The sequence below is a fragment of the Neopelma chrysocephalum genome, unplaced genomic scaffold (assembly GCF_003984885.1).
Source record: "Neopelma chrysocephalum unplaced genomic scaffold, ASM398488v2 Primary Assembly neopelma1_22b, whole genome shotgun sequence".
Lineage (NCBI taxonomy): Eukaryota > Metazoa > Chordata > Aves > Passeriformes > Pipridae > Neopelma > Neopelma chrysocephalum.
This window is the reverse complement of record NW_020897690.1, coordinates 18,794,711-18,808,054: the sequence shown is the minus strand read 5'-3', so window position 1 is coordinate 18,808,054 and position 13,344 is coordinate 18,794,711. Positions and strand designations below refer to the sequence as shown.

The window sequence follows — 13,344 nt, the reverse complement described above, 5'->3', positions numbered from 1 at the left end:
CTCAGTAGGGTTGGTGGATTTTGCTTTTCATTTCTCATTTTTATTTAAAGAAAAAATCTGGAATATGTCTTTGGTTTACTGAGAGCCATTTATGTAGAAGACAGGTCTAATAGGTTTGAAGAATCTTTTAGCGAGTGTTAACAAGGTTAACTGGAAGAAAGCAAATACACGAGGAAGCTAACATGTCAGATAACATTGTTTCTGGGAATTATCTCTGGGAATTTAGGGTTTGTTTATGGGTTTGTACTACCCATTCTTTAACAGAAATAAGTGCTTAACCAATTAATCCCTTCCTTTTCACCTATTAACAGAGTCATGGTAAGCTGGTATACAAAGAAAACTGCGATGTTTGCCGTCTTTGGCTACTGAAGTTTCTAGCCTTCCCTGATACCTTTTACAATGTTCTCTAACTTTTCAAAATATCAATGAAATGTAAATCTTTCTGAATCTATGCAGATGTCTCTTGTAGAAGCTTCCAACAGTCTATATTATCTAAAGGTTTATTGGGATCGTCCATATGTGATTTATTATTACATCTTCATGCTCTCTTTATATTAAATGCTTAATGTGAAATTGAATAATCATGAGTTAACGTATGCTTTGTTAGAAGAGAAATAACCAATGAAATTCTGAGTGTATTTTTTACATCCCATATTTATATTCTGAATCTTCATAAAGATGCAACGGTAATGACAGCTCTCAATCTCACAAATGTCCCATATGAGTAGAGAACAGACAATCATTTTGTTCTGTAGCAATTCATTATTATTGCAAAATAAATCTTGTTTCCAAGAAGCGTCATGGAGAAATGTCATATTTAAAGTGTGCCTGATTTTACTTGGGGCAGATTGCAGAGATACCTTGAATTCCCTCAGTGACATATACTTAGCCTCACTGCAGCAGAACCCTTATAATTTGGGAAGGAAACTGATGAGCAAGACTGTTTTTTCAAACGTTATAGCTGGACTCTGCAGCAGGTCTTGCAGGTGTTTTTGGCAATAAGCTCCAAGGTGGTAACTGCATGGTAACTGCAATAGAGAATTTTTTCATAAGTCACCTCTTTTCCCTAATTTCCCTCTGTTAGCCTGAATATGTAGCACCAGATGAAAGATGTTAAAAATATTTATATGACACTTGGGGAAAAGGCGTGTGATAACTAAGTATATCATGCAGAGCAGCTGCGTGTATCTCTGGATCTTGGGACATAAAGTCCAAAGCCATTTTCATGAATGATTTTATTATTAAATACAGAGGGGAAAAAATTACATGAAGTGGCAGATCAATTTTAAGTTCAGGTCTGGAAGCTGCAAAATACCTGCAGGGACTTGTTCAACATACTTAGAGTCAGTTCTTTCATGTAATGCTAATGGCATTTCATATTTTGTAGGATTAACGAAAAGTGCAAACACTGAGTCTTTGCGTTTGCCTAGCTGCTTTGGATAGAGTAGAAGAAATGAAGATTTAAAAGTTATCCAATGTATAAGTGTGTATTACATAATTGTAAAATTACAGAATCACAGGACTGAGGTTGGAAGAGACCTCTGGAAGTTACCTGGTCCAACCCCCTACTGAGGGAGGGCCAGAGATGTGTAAGGGTTTTACATTGACTGTATCTGCAAAAAATAAACCAAGAGACAAAATTGGTCATTGCTTTCTATATAAGATAGAAATTTGTATCCCACAAAGATTGCAGTAACTGAAAAGGACTTTTTGACAAATTAGCATTTCATAGCAAACCATTTGTGGTTCTGATTCTAGCTTCTATATTTTCATTTTAATAAAGGATAATGGTATGACCATGTATTTTCTTTCTTTTCTTATATTATAAATTCATATAGCCATTTTATTTAGGAAAATTTATGTTAGAGAAATAATTCCATGAAGTCATTTCTTCTTATTATACTTGATGTATTTTTTTTTCAGAGAAGTACTGTTTAAAATAAAAAATGTTTTCCTATTTGATTTAATGTTTGGTTTGAAAATAGTGGGGGGAAAAAATCAAGATATTACTTAGACATTTCCATGTTCTTTGTTGACCCAACTGTTGCCACATTTATCCACTAATAGCAGAATTTTTGATGAATCTTTCATGTTTGCTTTCACACAGAGAGTTTGGATGGCGGGATCCAGAGCTTCCAGAAGTTATACAGATGTTACAGCATCAATTTCCCTCAGTACAGTCAAATGCTGCAGCCTACTTACAACACCTGTGTTTCGGAGACAATAAAATAAAAGCAGAGGTAAGATTTATAAACCCTTTTTTCAGCAGTGTTGCTGTTTGCCGTTTATAATTACCAGTTATTTATATGTGCTTTAAAAAAATCTTACAAGAGAAATCATGGATATATACCTGGACCCATTTTACTCAAGCTTTCAGTTATTTGTTACCATTACAGACAGTAAAAAATGCATAAAATATTGTTGTCATTCATTGTTTTGTTTTCTTTTGACTATTTTGATTGATTGCATACCATTTAAAAACTGCATCAGTAGTTGTTCAGTAATCAGCTAGTGGTGTAGTCTTGATCTCACTGAAACATATGGGCATTTTCTTAGGGTTCTCAAAGAGACATTTGGACAGTAAATACAAACACAGAAGATGAAAATTAAGCAAAAAGGTTCTGAATCAAAGCCTGCTTTAATGTATTATTGTGTGAATACAGTCTAATTTCACTGAGTTTGCAGCTTGAACCGTGATCATTGGTCTATGAACTTGAAATTCAGTGAGGATTGCATCTGAAATGCAATTCAAATATTAATATAGACTTTATTCTGTACCTGTAGCTGATAGGTACTTCTTGCTTGCTTGTTCCCTGTGGTTAATGGGACCAACACAGCTTTTGGCACAAGTTGAAACAGAAGGAAGGCGGCTCTGAGGAATCTGACAAACACACAGCAGTCAATTAAAATTGAATGAGTGAAGCTGTTACCAGCCCCAGCTGCCTCCCCTGGCCCTCTCAGAGATACTACTAGTCAGGGACATGTGGTGTGCACATAGATCTGTGCTGTACTGGCATCTTTTATCCTGGCATGTAGAGGTAAACTGAGATCAAGATCTGCTATTGCTTTCTTGTCAGAACTGTGCAGTGATGCTGGCTTGCTAGTGCTTCATTATCCTCACCCTCAGAACATACCACTCTGTGAGTCTATTTGGCTATAGCAGCTTTCCCTTCCAGGCTTTTTCATGCTGAGGAAATTCCTAAGTAAGTAAGCACATGATCTGCTGGCACTGGCAGAATTGCACTGGTTGTGTACATCACCTCAAACATCTTAGAAATAGTGATAAAAATATATTTACATGACTGTAAAATGAAGGATGTTTGTGCACTGGAGAACAGAACTCTGGTACAGGTATCACTGAAAATTTTAACTGTCCCTGTACTCTTCTCTCGTCCTTATTCAGAAATTAGTTCTTCAGTAAGAGAATTGATTATTCTCTGAGAAAGGAAGTTAAATAATTAGAGCAATTAATTCATTGTACAACCTCTGCTGCCTTCCTGTAAGCCATAGACTGAGAGACCTTAAGTGGCTATCCCATTTGAGGGAAGAAGATGGTTTGATTTTTGTTGCTAATCGTTTAGGGAAAAAGACGTCTGATTGTTGTTGATTTGATCATTTTTGATCTCACCTATCCCAGTAGGACATCAGCCTTTGTAAGCTTCCGGCTCATGAGCTGGAAGGGTGAAGGTAAGTATATGAAACAGTAGAACACTAGGGAGCATTCTGAGCTTCTTCTGTGAAAAAAGATAACAAATAAAACAAGGATTCCTCAACTTCTTTTGTTATTATTCAGGACTTTGATATACTCCTTACTCCATAATACCTACACTGCTATGGAAACAAAACAAAATACTATTTTTGAAAGAGTTCATCTGAGAATATGCTTTCAAACTTCTGGTACTTTGGGTTTTTGTAAGACAACAGAAAAAAGGGATATATTGTATACTTGTCTAATGCTTTGTGGAGCTTTTCAGAGTAAAGCATCTAACATTAGCAAACTATTTTATCTCTATCTATCTATCTACCAACCTATGTTTTTTAATGATAAGTCTTGTTGTGTTTAGGTCATGATTCAGCAGACAAAACAGTTTCTGTGTTTGTTGGTTGGGATTAGGGTCAATCCAAATGGCTCCGTAGTATACTTAGGGTCTGCTTGAGCTCTCCACTGAATCAGAATTTCTTGAGGAACCTTTTGTGAGAGAGCTCAAAATCCTGTTGATAAGGGGATATCACAGCAGATATTCCAGATTCTTACTATGTTTATACCCAGGCAGAGTAACTTGAGTAGTCCTGTTGAACATACCTGGGACAACTCCTATGATAACTGTTAAGGATGTGTCTGAATTATGAGTTGAACTAACACCTAAATAATAGAAACTGATATCAAAACTCTCTTTTCTGCGAAGTATTTGTGTTCCAGTTGCGTGTTGTGGCCATTTCTCCTCTGTCTGAGAATGATCACATTTAATATCCAATTCCTTCCTCATGGAAAGCAGCATTCCAGTCCTGCTGCACATGGTCGCAGGGAACCCTGCCAGCTCAAACACAAGATGCAAGGAAAAGAAGCGCCAGGACACATCCCGTTTTCCTTGCAATCTCTTTTTGCTATTACATAGCACAAGAATTTCATTTCTTTTGAAGCACAGAAAACGCTGCTCTTTGACCAAATACATAGCTTTAACGTAGCAGATGACTTGGGCTAAAGAAAAAATGCTGTCTTGGTGGTCTTTCGAAGACTGGAGAAAGGACTCACATAGAAATATGTAAGTTAAGAATGCTGCTGGTATTTCACATGCCTGACAGGCACTGGGAAAAAAAGCAAATTGAATTCATTAAATAATTTATTAAATATTAATCTGTAATGTAATGTATATGTATAATGTGTATATATATATGTATGATAATATAATAAACAATGTAATGTATACAACAATTTAGTTTCTTTACCTGGTTGTATTGAATTTGAAATGCAATGCAGTTGTTAAAGTTTCAACGCTGGAGTTATCCGACAGGGAAAAAAAAGTTCTTTTACCTTTATCAGTATTAAGCATCAAATTGTCACCCTGCAATTAATGACTATTTCATCCAGAGTTTCTGGAAATAACTGTCCTGAAATACTTTTTTTTTTATTATTCTTTTAAGCATGATTTATACTGTATCACCTACTGAAAAGGTGATTAATGATCTGTGCTCTGAATCTGACTGTTCTTTCAATCTCACAGTTTTGGTTTTGTATAGTGGCAGGACAAAGACCTTTATATTCTTTTTTTTGGAACAAGGTCAACTAAACTTTAGACAGAAATAGAAAATAGCAGCTGTGACTATAGGCATTTCTGAGATTGCTAGCACCCTTTATGGTTTTACCATTAAGTTTTTCTCTTCTAAGATATTACAGTTTCTGTGGCTGAAATGGGGAACACTACGCCTTGCTTCCTCTGTCCCCCCAAGAAGAGGAAGTGGAAATGCTCTGAAAAAGATAGTCAAAAATAAAAAAGATACTCAGTCAAAAATGTTTAAAGTCTGGCTAGGGAAACTAGAGATATTTTTCCCTTCATGACCAAGTTCTTTATGGTAGGTGTTATTTCTAAAGCACAAGTTGATCACAGGCATATACTTCTGAATTGGGTGACATCACTCTAAATGTACCTTTTATTGGTATGTAAGTGCAAATGCCCTGCTCAGTTTTATGTAACACTGAGGTCTGCAAATGCCTTTCTCTAACTTCAAGGACTTTCAAACAAAGTTGGTAACTGTTTATGTGAAGGTGCCCCAGGCTGGATACTAAGATGTCAGAAGCCATTTACTTTTTCACAAAAAAACCCCACCTTCTGAAGTGACTTATGTTTTATGTTTCTGGTAGAATTTTTATTTTTCCCCTTCCAGCCCTGATCATAGCAGAAGAGCAATAGGTAAATGCAATAAACACTGACCATTGATAAAGATGGTGTTGTTATTTCTTGCGGGTACTGCCATTTCTATGCTGCTCAAAACCATTTAGTGCTAGTCTTTATTTCAAAGTACAATTTTAACTGCTGCTCTTACCTGAAAGTTTTTCACAAATGCTACTTCTGAGTCCCTTTAAGTCTTGCTTAACTGCAAGGCAGCTGCTACATCCGCTCTCAGTAGTGCTTCTCATTCTCTACTTTTATTCCCTATGCTGGGTGGTTAGATGGTACAGCAGACATTAGAATGGAGTTGAAGAAATTGGATTATTTTTGCTAATGTTTGATAGTTGGTTTTTCATCTTGTGTTGAACAGTAACCAGCTCTCACTAAGGGTCTCACGTATGTAAAAGGGGACATAGGGAGGCAGAAGGCTAAAGGTTGTAAAAATTACCAGGCAGCCCATTACAGTATAATAATTCTGAAATTCAGAATCTCAGAATACTTCAGTAATTCTTTATATAAATTATTCTTTCATTGATGACGGTGAAGAATGTAACTAAAAGGCAAAAGGAAAGGAGAGAAGAAGTTTTGATCAGATATTTGAAAGCAAAGGAAAAGCTGATCAGGCAGAAGAGCACAGGAAGACCCTTTCAGATGCCATTTTCTCCTCAGGAGAGGGCTCTCACACTAACAATGGTGAGATTGTTAGCAGAGCCAGAGTAGCTGTCCCTGGATGCCAAGAAGGAACAGACAGGGGATATAGGAAAAGAGAAGCATTTTAAAATACTCAGCAGAGAACATTTCTTTAAAAGAGCACATTCTATTAAACACAGGATTCATTCTTCCACAGCATTTTTTCTTCCTATAATGACATTTTCCTCTTTTGTATGAGGTCACCATGTAAAGGGATTGAATTGTGCAGTTTCACACGCCAGCACCATTTTGCTCTCATGGAAGATGGCAGCCTGCCATCAGCTGCAAAGGTGTAACAGGTCACTCAGGGTTTCTGGCACCAATGATTGCTTTCTGCAAGTTAGGAAATTAATTTTTGCCAGCAAAGTCACAACACTTGAGATCCTTCTCTCAGGAAAATACTGCAAGGATGCCAAAAAAAGAACAGTAACTGCTGAACTGTCCTGCCTGAAGCCTTCCCTTGCATCCTAAATAAATACTGCTGAATTGGACACTTTCCTCTTTATCTTGGAGAGCATTGCCATATACTCCCTTCAGGAGAAAAGTATCAGTCCAGACATTATCACATGGAGTTCTAAAACCTGAGGGATTGCATGCTGAAATCATCTCTTTTCCAGCTTGCTGAAATTCATCATTCACATTCATTTTATCATTAAAATAAAGGTATTTCTACGTCTTCTTCTGTGAGTTTTTCAGAGTGCCCAGAACCCTTTCAACATGGTACCACCACTTGTTCACATGTCAGGCAGTGGACATAAACCATGCAAAAAAATTAATTCACCACAGCAAAACAAGGAATTTCCTATTCCACCACTTCCTATGGGCAGGCGGTTTGCCTTGCACCGTGCATCTTGTGGCAGTCTTGCAGTCCCATTAATTTGGGGTGGTATATGGGGGCTGAAGATCTTTTCCCCTAGCCTGTTGAAAGATTTGTAAAACACAAACCTGGAACGGATGAAAGATGAATCGTCTTTTTTTTTTTAATTAATAGAAACAAAGCCCTTTTTTGCCCCATGATCAAAATCCCATCACTTGGATATACTGCGTCGTCTCACCTTCTTTCCACAGAAGATTTTGTAAAAGCAACCTTTGTTTTCTGCTGTTGCTTTTTTCTTTTTTTTTTTTTAATCAGACCCTTTTGATTCCATCTTCTGACCTGTGTAACCACTCACAATCACTCTGCTCCCTTCCATTTTATTTATTCCAGCAGTCAGTGGCTTGAGTTCTATTTCTCTTTTAAGGCAAGCAGATATAAATGATTTGTTTCTCCCAATGCTTTCTGCACTTCAAGCTCTTCTCTATTGATAGGTATACAAGAGAGTATTTATGATAGCATTTCAGTAACTACAGTGATAGTTTGAAGTGCCTAATATGTCTGCTCTAGATGTCTCTTTATGCTATCTCCATGATACCCTCTTTCCTCTTATAGTTTGAATTGTGTGCATCAAAGAAACACTAATTCACTGCCTATAGTACAAGCCTGTGGCTGAACATTTTTCCTCTTTAATATTAACTAAAACAAGTGAGGCAGAAATGGCTGTGTTGGTCTTGACACAATAGTCTAAGTTAACATTGTTAAGACCACCTAAACTCTTAATGGTCTTAAAATATTTTTATGATTTAGAAGAATGGTAATGAAAAACACACTTTAATTCACTATCATTAAAGTATTGTAATTCTATTTCTCTCTTTAGCTAGACTCCAACACTGAATTACTAAATAATGTTTATGAGAATATATCACTCTGTTTTTTTCTTGCTAATATATTGTCTTTACTTTCCTAATAAATTCCAGAAACGTGGATAAATATAAATATAAAGTGGTAAGCCCTTTCACTTTTTTGTAGGAAAAAGGCCTAAAAGTTTACTTCCTGTCTGGTAATTAAATCTTATACTGACAGTCTTGCTTTCAAAAGCATTTCTGAATGCATTTCTGTGTTTAGTTTTGCTATCTTACTTATACATTACCACTTTATGATATTTATCTCTTCTGATGAGAGAGTGCATGTCTTTGTTTTGTGCACAGTCTTTACATTGATTAAGGCTGAGTGTTAATGAATGTCATTGAGTGCTGTGCAATACCCCCACAATCTGTGCTTTCTGTAGCACAGAAGAAGTGGCATTTTATACTCTGGGATCCCTCTGGGGTCATTTAACCATGGTTATTCTTGATTTCATCATCAGGACACTGTGCCTGAATTATAATAATGATGCACTGTGTACCTGGCATATATTTCACTTGATTTAAGATTAGGAAGATGTTTCAGTTGTTCAATAAATGAATTAATTACAAGCCCCAGAGGAGTGACATTTGGTTAAAGAAGGGAAAGGAAGATTTAGGATGTTAAGCTAGGATATTAACGGAAGACTGCACAGCAACATAGAGGCAGATTGCTGGGACCTGTTCTTGTCTTCTAATCCTCTGCTCTGCTAAGGAACCCAATGAATGCTTTGGGTTTATTGCATTCACATTTCAGAATTATTCCTTTTGAAAAAAAGCCTCAATTGGGAATAAAGAATCAGTATTGTAAAGGGACATGATTTTAAAAATAAATAAACAAGAGTGTATTATTTCATAAATGTAATGCAACATCTAGTTGTGATTGGGGTTTGAGTTAATGCTAAAGAAGCAAAATTAGACATTTTGCTTGCCCTCCTGTTTTCAGTCATTTTGTAACATACCATTCTTTCTCGTCTTGAAAGGATACTGAATCAAATTAATTTACAAAGTGATTGAAAACATTATTTTACAAAATGGTGGGCTTAATATTGAGCATATGTATTGGTATTTTCATCCTGCACACTGCTTTACTGCTTTCATGTTCCTCTCCAGCCACTGTCCAGTTATTCCCTCTCCAGGGAATAACCAAAGGACAATATTTTCCTGACTCTTCCCAGTTCTTTTTTAAGGTTTTTCTATGATACTAGTATAGAGTCAGGAACAATTATTTAGACCTAAAGCAAGCCAAAATCTTTTTTTTTTTTGTCCTAATAGTTAATGACTGTCCATTTTTCATATGAATAATTGCAAGTTTGCTCTTTGGACTATCCTGTTTATGCACTACTGTTAGCAGTATTCACAAAAATCTTTGGAATACAGAATTTGACCTCTGTTCTGCTTCTGTTTAGGGTCATGGCAGTAGTCTTCTTCTGGGCTGAGGTCTTGAACAACAACCTGTCTAGACCTCCTGATTATCTGGGTTTGGCACTCCTACAGTGTCTGCCTCACTGGATATGAGAATACTGGCTAAAGGTTTCTATCTTTTTCAGCTCTGGACAGTCCAAATAAGCACATAGAAGAGAATTTTAGGCATTAAACTTGAGTAGCCAAAAAAAAATCAGACGTGAATATCTAGTGATAATGCTTTTTATGCAGTTAGGAGAAAAGAAAAAAAATCAGTATTATGCGTGCAAATGAGTGCCTTCATGCTACTTTCTGTGCTATGCATCAGATGCAGGCAGAACATTGCACTGTGTTGTGAATCTCCCTCCACTGGTCTGAGGAAAGCATGTTGCAGTTGTCTTAAAACATTTGCAAAAGCTGTATCTTTTGTATTTGAAAATATTAGATCGTAGGGAAGGAAAGGTAATACACACTGAAAGACAATGTCATTTGACATAGGAAATATGATGTTCCTACATTTTGAATAGGCAATAAATATATTTGCGGGCTTTTCCAGCAGTATAATGTTCTACTGTATGTGCCATGGATTTCTTTCTATTCATAACTCTCCTGTCAATTGCTTCTCTGATTTATTAGGCTGATGTGTGAATGCAGAGGATTACTTTCCTATTGTAGAGCATATTTTTTATTACCGCTCTCATAGTCCAGCAAGCCATGGTAAAATTTTGTACACTATATATAGAAATAAAATGACCTAGATCGATACCAATATCTGTAATTTGATGCTTTCTCAACATATCTATACTAAAAAGGTTGGCAGCAAAATTATTTCAATAAGGTGAATCATAGTCCTGATAAAAAGGCCCTGCCAAATAAAACTTTTAAGGTAAAGACCATCAGTTGATCTTCAAAATGTATTTAAAAATACAAAGAGATGACTGTTACTAAGCTACTGAGAATGGTTGCAGCAGAAGGCACAGGTTTGTAGAGGCATAAGAACACCTGAAGCTCTAAAATAACAATGCCTACTTGTCTATCCAACCACTGCAGAAAATTATTTGAAGTCATTTGAACCAGTCCTTAATGTAATCTCAGAGTAAATCTGTAGCAGTGGTGCTGAAGTCAGTCCTACTCTTCCAGGGTTTACACTGGTGTAACTCAGACTATGACTCATACCACAGAAGGGATAAAGGAAAAACCAAGATATTAAAAATTATCCATTTTGAAAGTCTAAAGTTTTGTACATTTTTTACTGGTCGTGGACCAGATTCCCTCCTTCTCATCCTGGAAAAGTACTGCTTACTGATCAGTGACTGACATTTCTAAGGTTGCTATGTTTTAGAGACCTTGGTTCAAGCAGATATGGAAACGCATGAGATCTGTGATATATAGCTTGAAATCTCATTTGGAATATAGTATATTTGGAATATAGTTTTTTAGTTTCACAAAGAGATTTTATACATTCCTGCATTCTTATCTGTCCAGAAAGTAGAGACTCTAAATGCCCATTATAGGGATCATTTAACATATATAAAGAATTAGTTCATGCAAAATGATAAATGACACAATAGGTCCAAATCAACCTTTTATATTTGAGCTGTTGCTGCCACCACAGTTGCTGAGGAATGGGTGGGCAATCTGCCCAACCGTGTCAGCAGCACTGCTGGGTTTGGCTCTTCGCTTCACTAGACATGCTGCAGGCACATGGTTAACCAAGCAAGGCCCTAAAGAAAGGGACGCACTCCTTACTCCACATACAGAAATATTACATGGTTTTGGGTGAAGGTTTTAGTGAGGTTTGGTTTTTTTTCAGAACTGCTACTTTGCTATTCTTATGTCCAGAAGGAACTGAAAAATTGCTGCAACTCACAAGCTTTATGGAGTGGTAAGCAGTGTTAGTCTATATGGGCAGTGAGGTAGCACCATTTTTGATGGTTATTTTTCTTGTTTCTCATTTCTGTATGCTTTTTCTGTATTCTGCTGATTTTAAAAGATGTTTAGAGTTATGCTGGACAGCTTTTGGAAAGTGTCATCTGAAGCTTATTGGCTTATGTATGGTAAAGTGTCAGGAAAGTAATAAGGAAAGAAATAGAGAACTTTGCTGGGACCTTCTGCAAGTCTGTGTTCGCATGTCCTGGATACTGCATGAAGTTCTGTCTTCCCCTATTTCAATGAGTATAGGAAATCTAGGAAAATAATAGAGTTGTGGATTTTGAAAGGCAAAGAGAACCTGAGCTAAACAAAGGGGGGAAAAAATATTCAAACCAGTACATGTATATATATGTATACACATACATTTACTATAACACATACTTTTATACATATATAATTTTGCGTCTTGAACTGGGGGTATTACAAAGTGCATTAGATATGAGGCAAGTGTTTACTTGTGCTGACTTTTACCTCATTTATAAAACTCATGTAAATGGGGAGATGGAGAAAAGATTCTGCAGTGCAGCTTTCTGTAGCACTGAAACTCTTAAATTACAGGTTGTATCTTGCCTTTATGACCTTAGACAAATATTTTAATTTTATGTGCCTGAGTTTCTATTAGCAAAACTTCCTAGCAAAGAGAGATGTTGTGAAAATGTGTTCATGAACTTTTGAGGCAGCAGCTTGTTCCCCAAATACTTCAACTTTAAGACAGAAAATTCTCATGTAATTGAAAGATTCTTTGAAGGATAATACATCAGTTACAAGAAGAGAGTACTTCTGGTTTAAATCGCAGTAGATAATGCCCTGGGAGCAGAGGTCATAAGAGGACAGTATGATGTTTGATGTAATAAATTATAAATATATTTTTAATCTGAGAAGTGGCACGTTGTTTATTCTGTGAGGCAAACTGTCTGAGGTAGCTACAGCAAGCACTGAAAAAGGATTTTTTTGAATTTCATTTTAGAGCTGAAATGTCAGATAGAGTTGTTCTGTTGTTTAGGCTTAAATGACTGAAAAAAAATAATTTTCTGTGGTCTTTCTGTTGGTGACCCATCTTGTTCCTAGATGGTATTTGTGTTCACATTGACTAAATCCCACTAATAATATGCTTAAGTGAGTAGAGTTAAGTACAGCTTCAGAAATCTTCATCCAACTCTGAAGTTATGTCCTCTCCTGCTGTAAGAATATTTGAAATAGTGACCTACTGCTTTCTCTAAAAAAAATTAGTTTTTCTTTGCATAAAAAAAAAAAGAAGTTGAGTTTTCTATATCTTGTTTAACTTCACTAGGTATCTGGTTATAGGAATACCAGGATGTTTTTAGTGGAAGTATATATGTCAGTTCTTTTCACCAATAATAAATGCAATCCTTCATTTTCAAATAGATCCTTAATTATTTTTAAATACCAGAAAGTAAATGATCCACACCCTCTGTGTTAATCATCATTTTTCATTTAATTTCAGGCAGTACTAAGTCAGTGCTTGAGTAATGCCTAAGTCTTCACATCCTAAATTAATATTGCCGTTGCATCATCTATAAAGTGCACAGTGCTGCACCTTCTTTAGTATTGTGTGGTTTTTTACTGTTTCGAAAAGCAAAGACCCCAAATCAATATCAAGTAGTTACAATACCTTCTAAGGGCTTTGGCGTGTGTGTATTTTACCTTATTTATGTGTATTCCTCAGTGTTAGTTTATAATGTAGTTCAAT

General features: G+C 36.1%; 1 protein-coding gene across 12 annotated transcripts in view; it reads left to right on the top strand.

Annotated features, from left to right (window-relative positions):
- CTNND2 (catenin delta 2) overlaps positions 1–13,344 on the top strand; it is a 645,784-nt gene that overhangs the window by 476,908 nt on the left and 155,532 nt on the right. For all 12 annotated transcript variants that reach the window (XM_027681495.1, XM_027681470.1, XM_027681446.1 and 9 more), the window contains one exon: positions 2,108–2,240. In XM_027681495.1, coding sequence (XP_027537296.1) covers positions 2,108–2,240 — 133 coding nt within the window. The remainder of the gene's footprint in view (positions 1–2,107; positions 2,241–13,344) is intronic.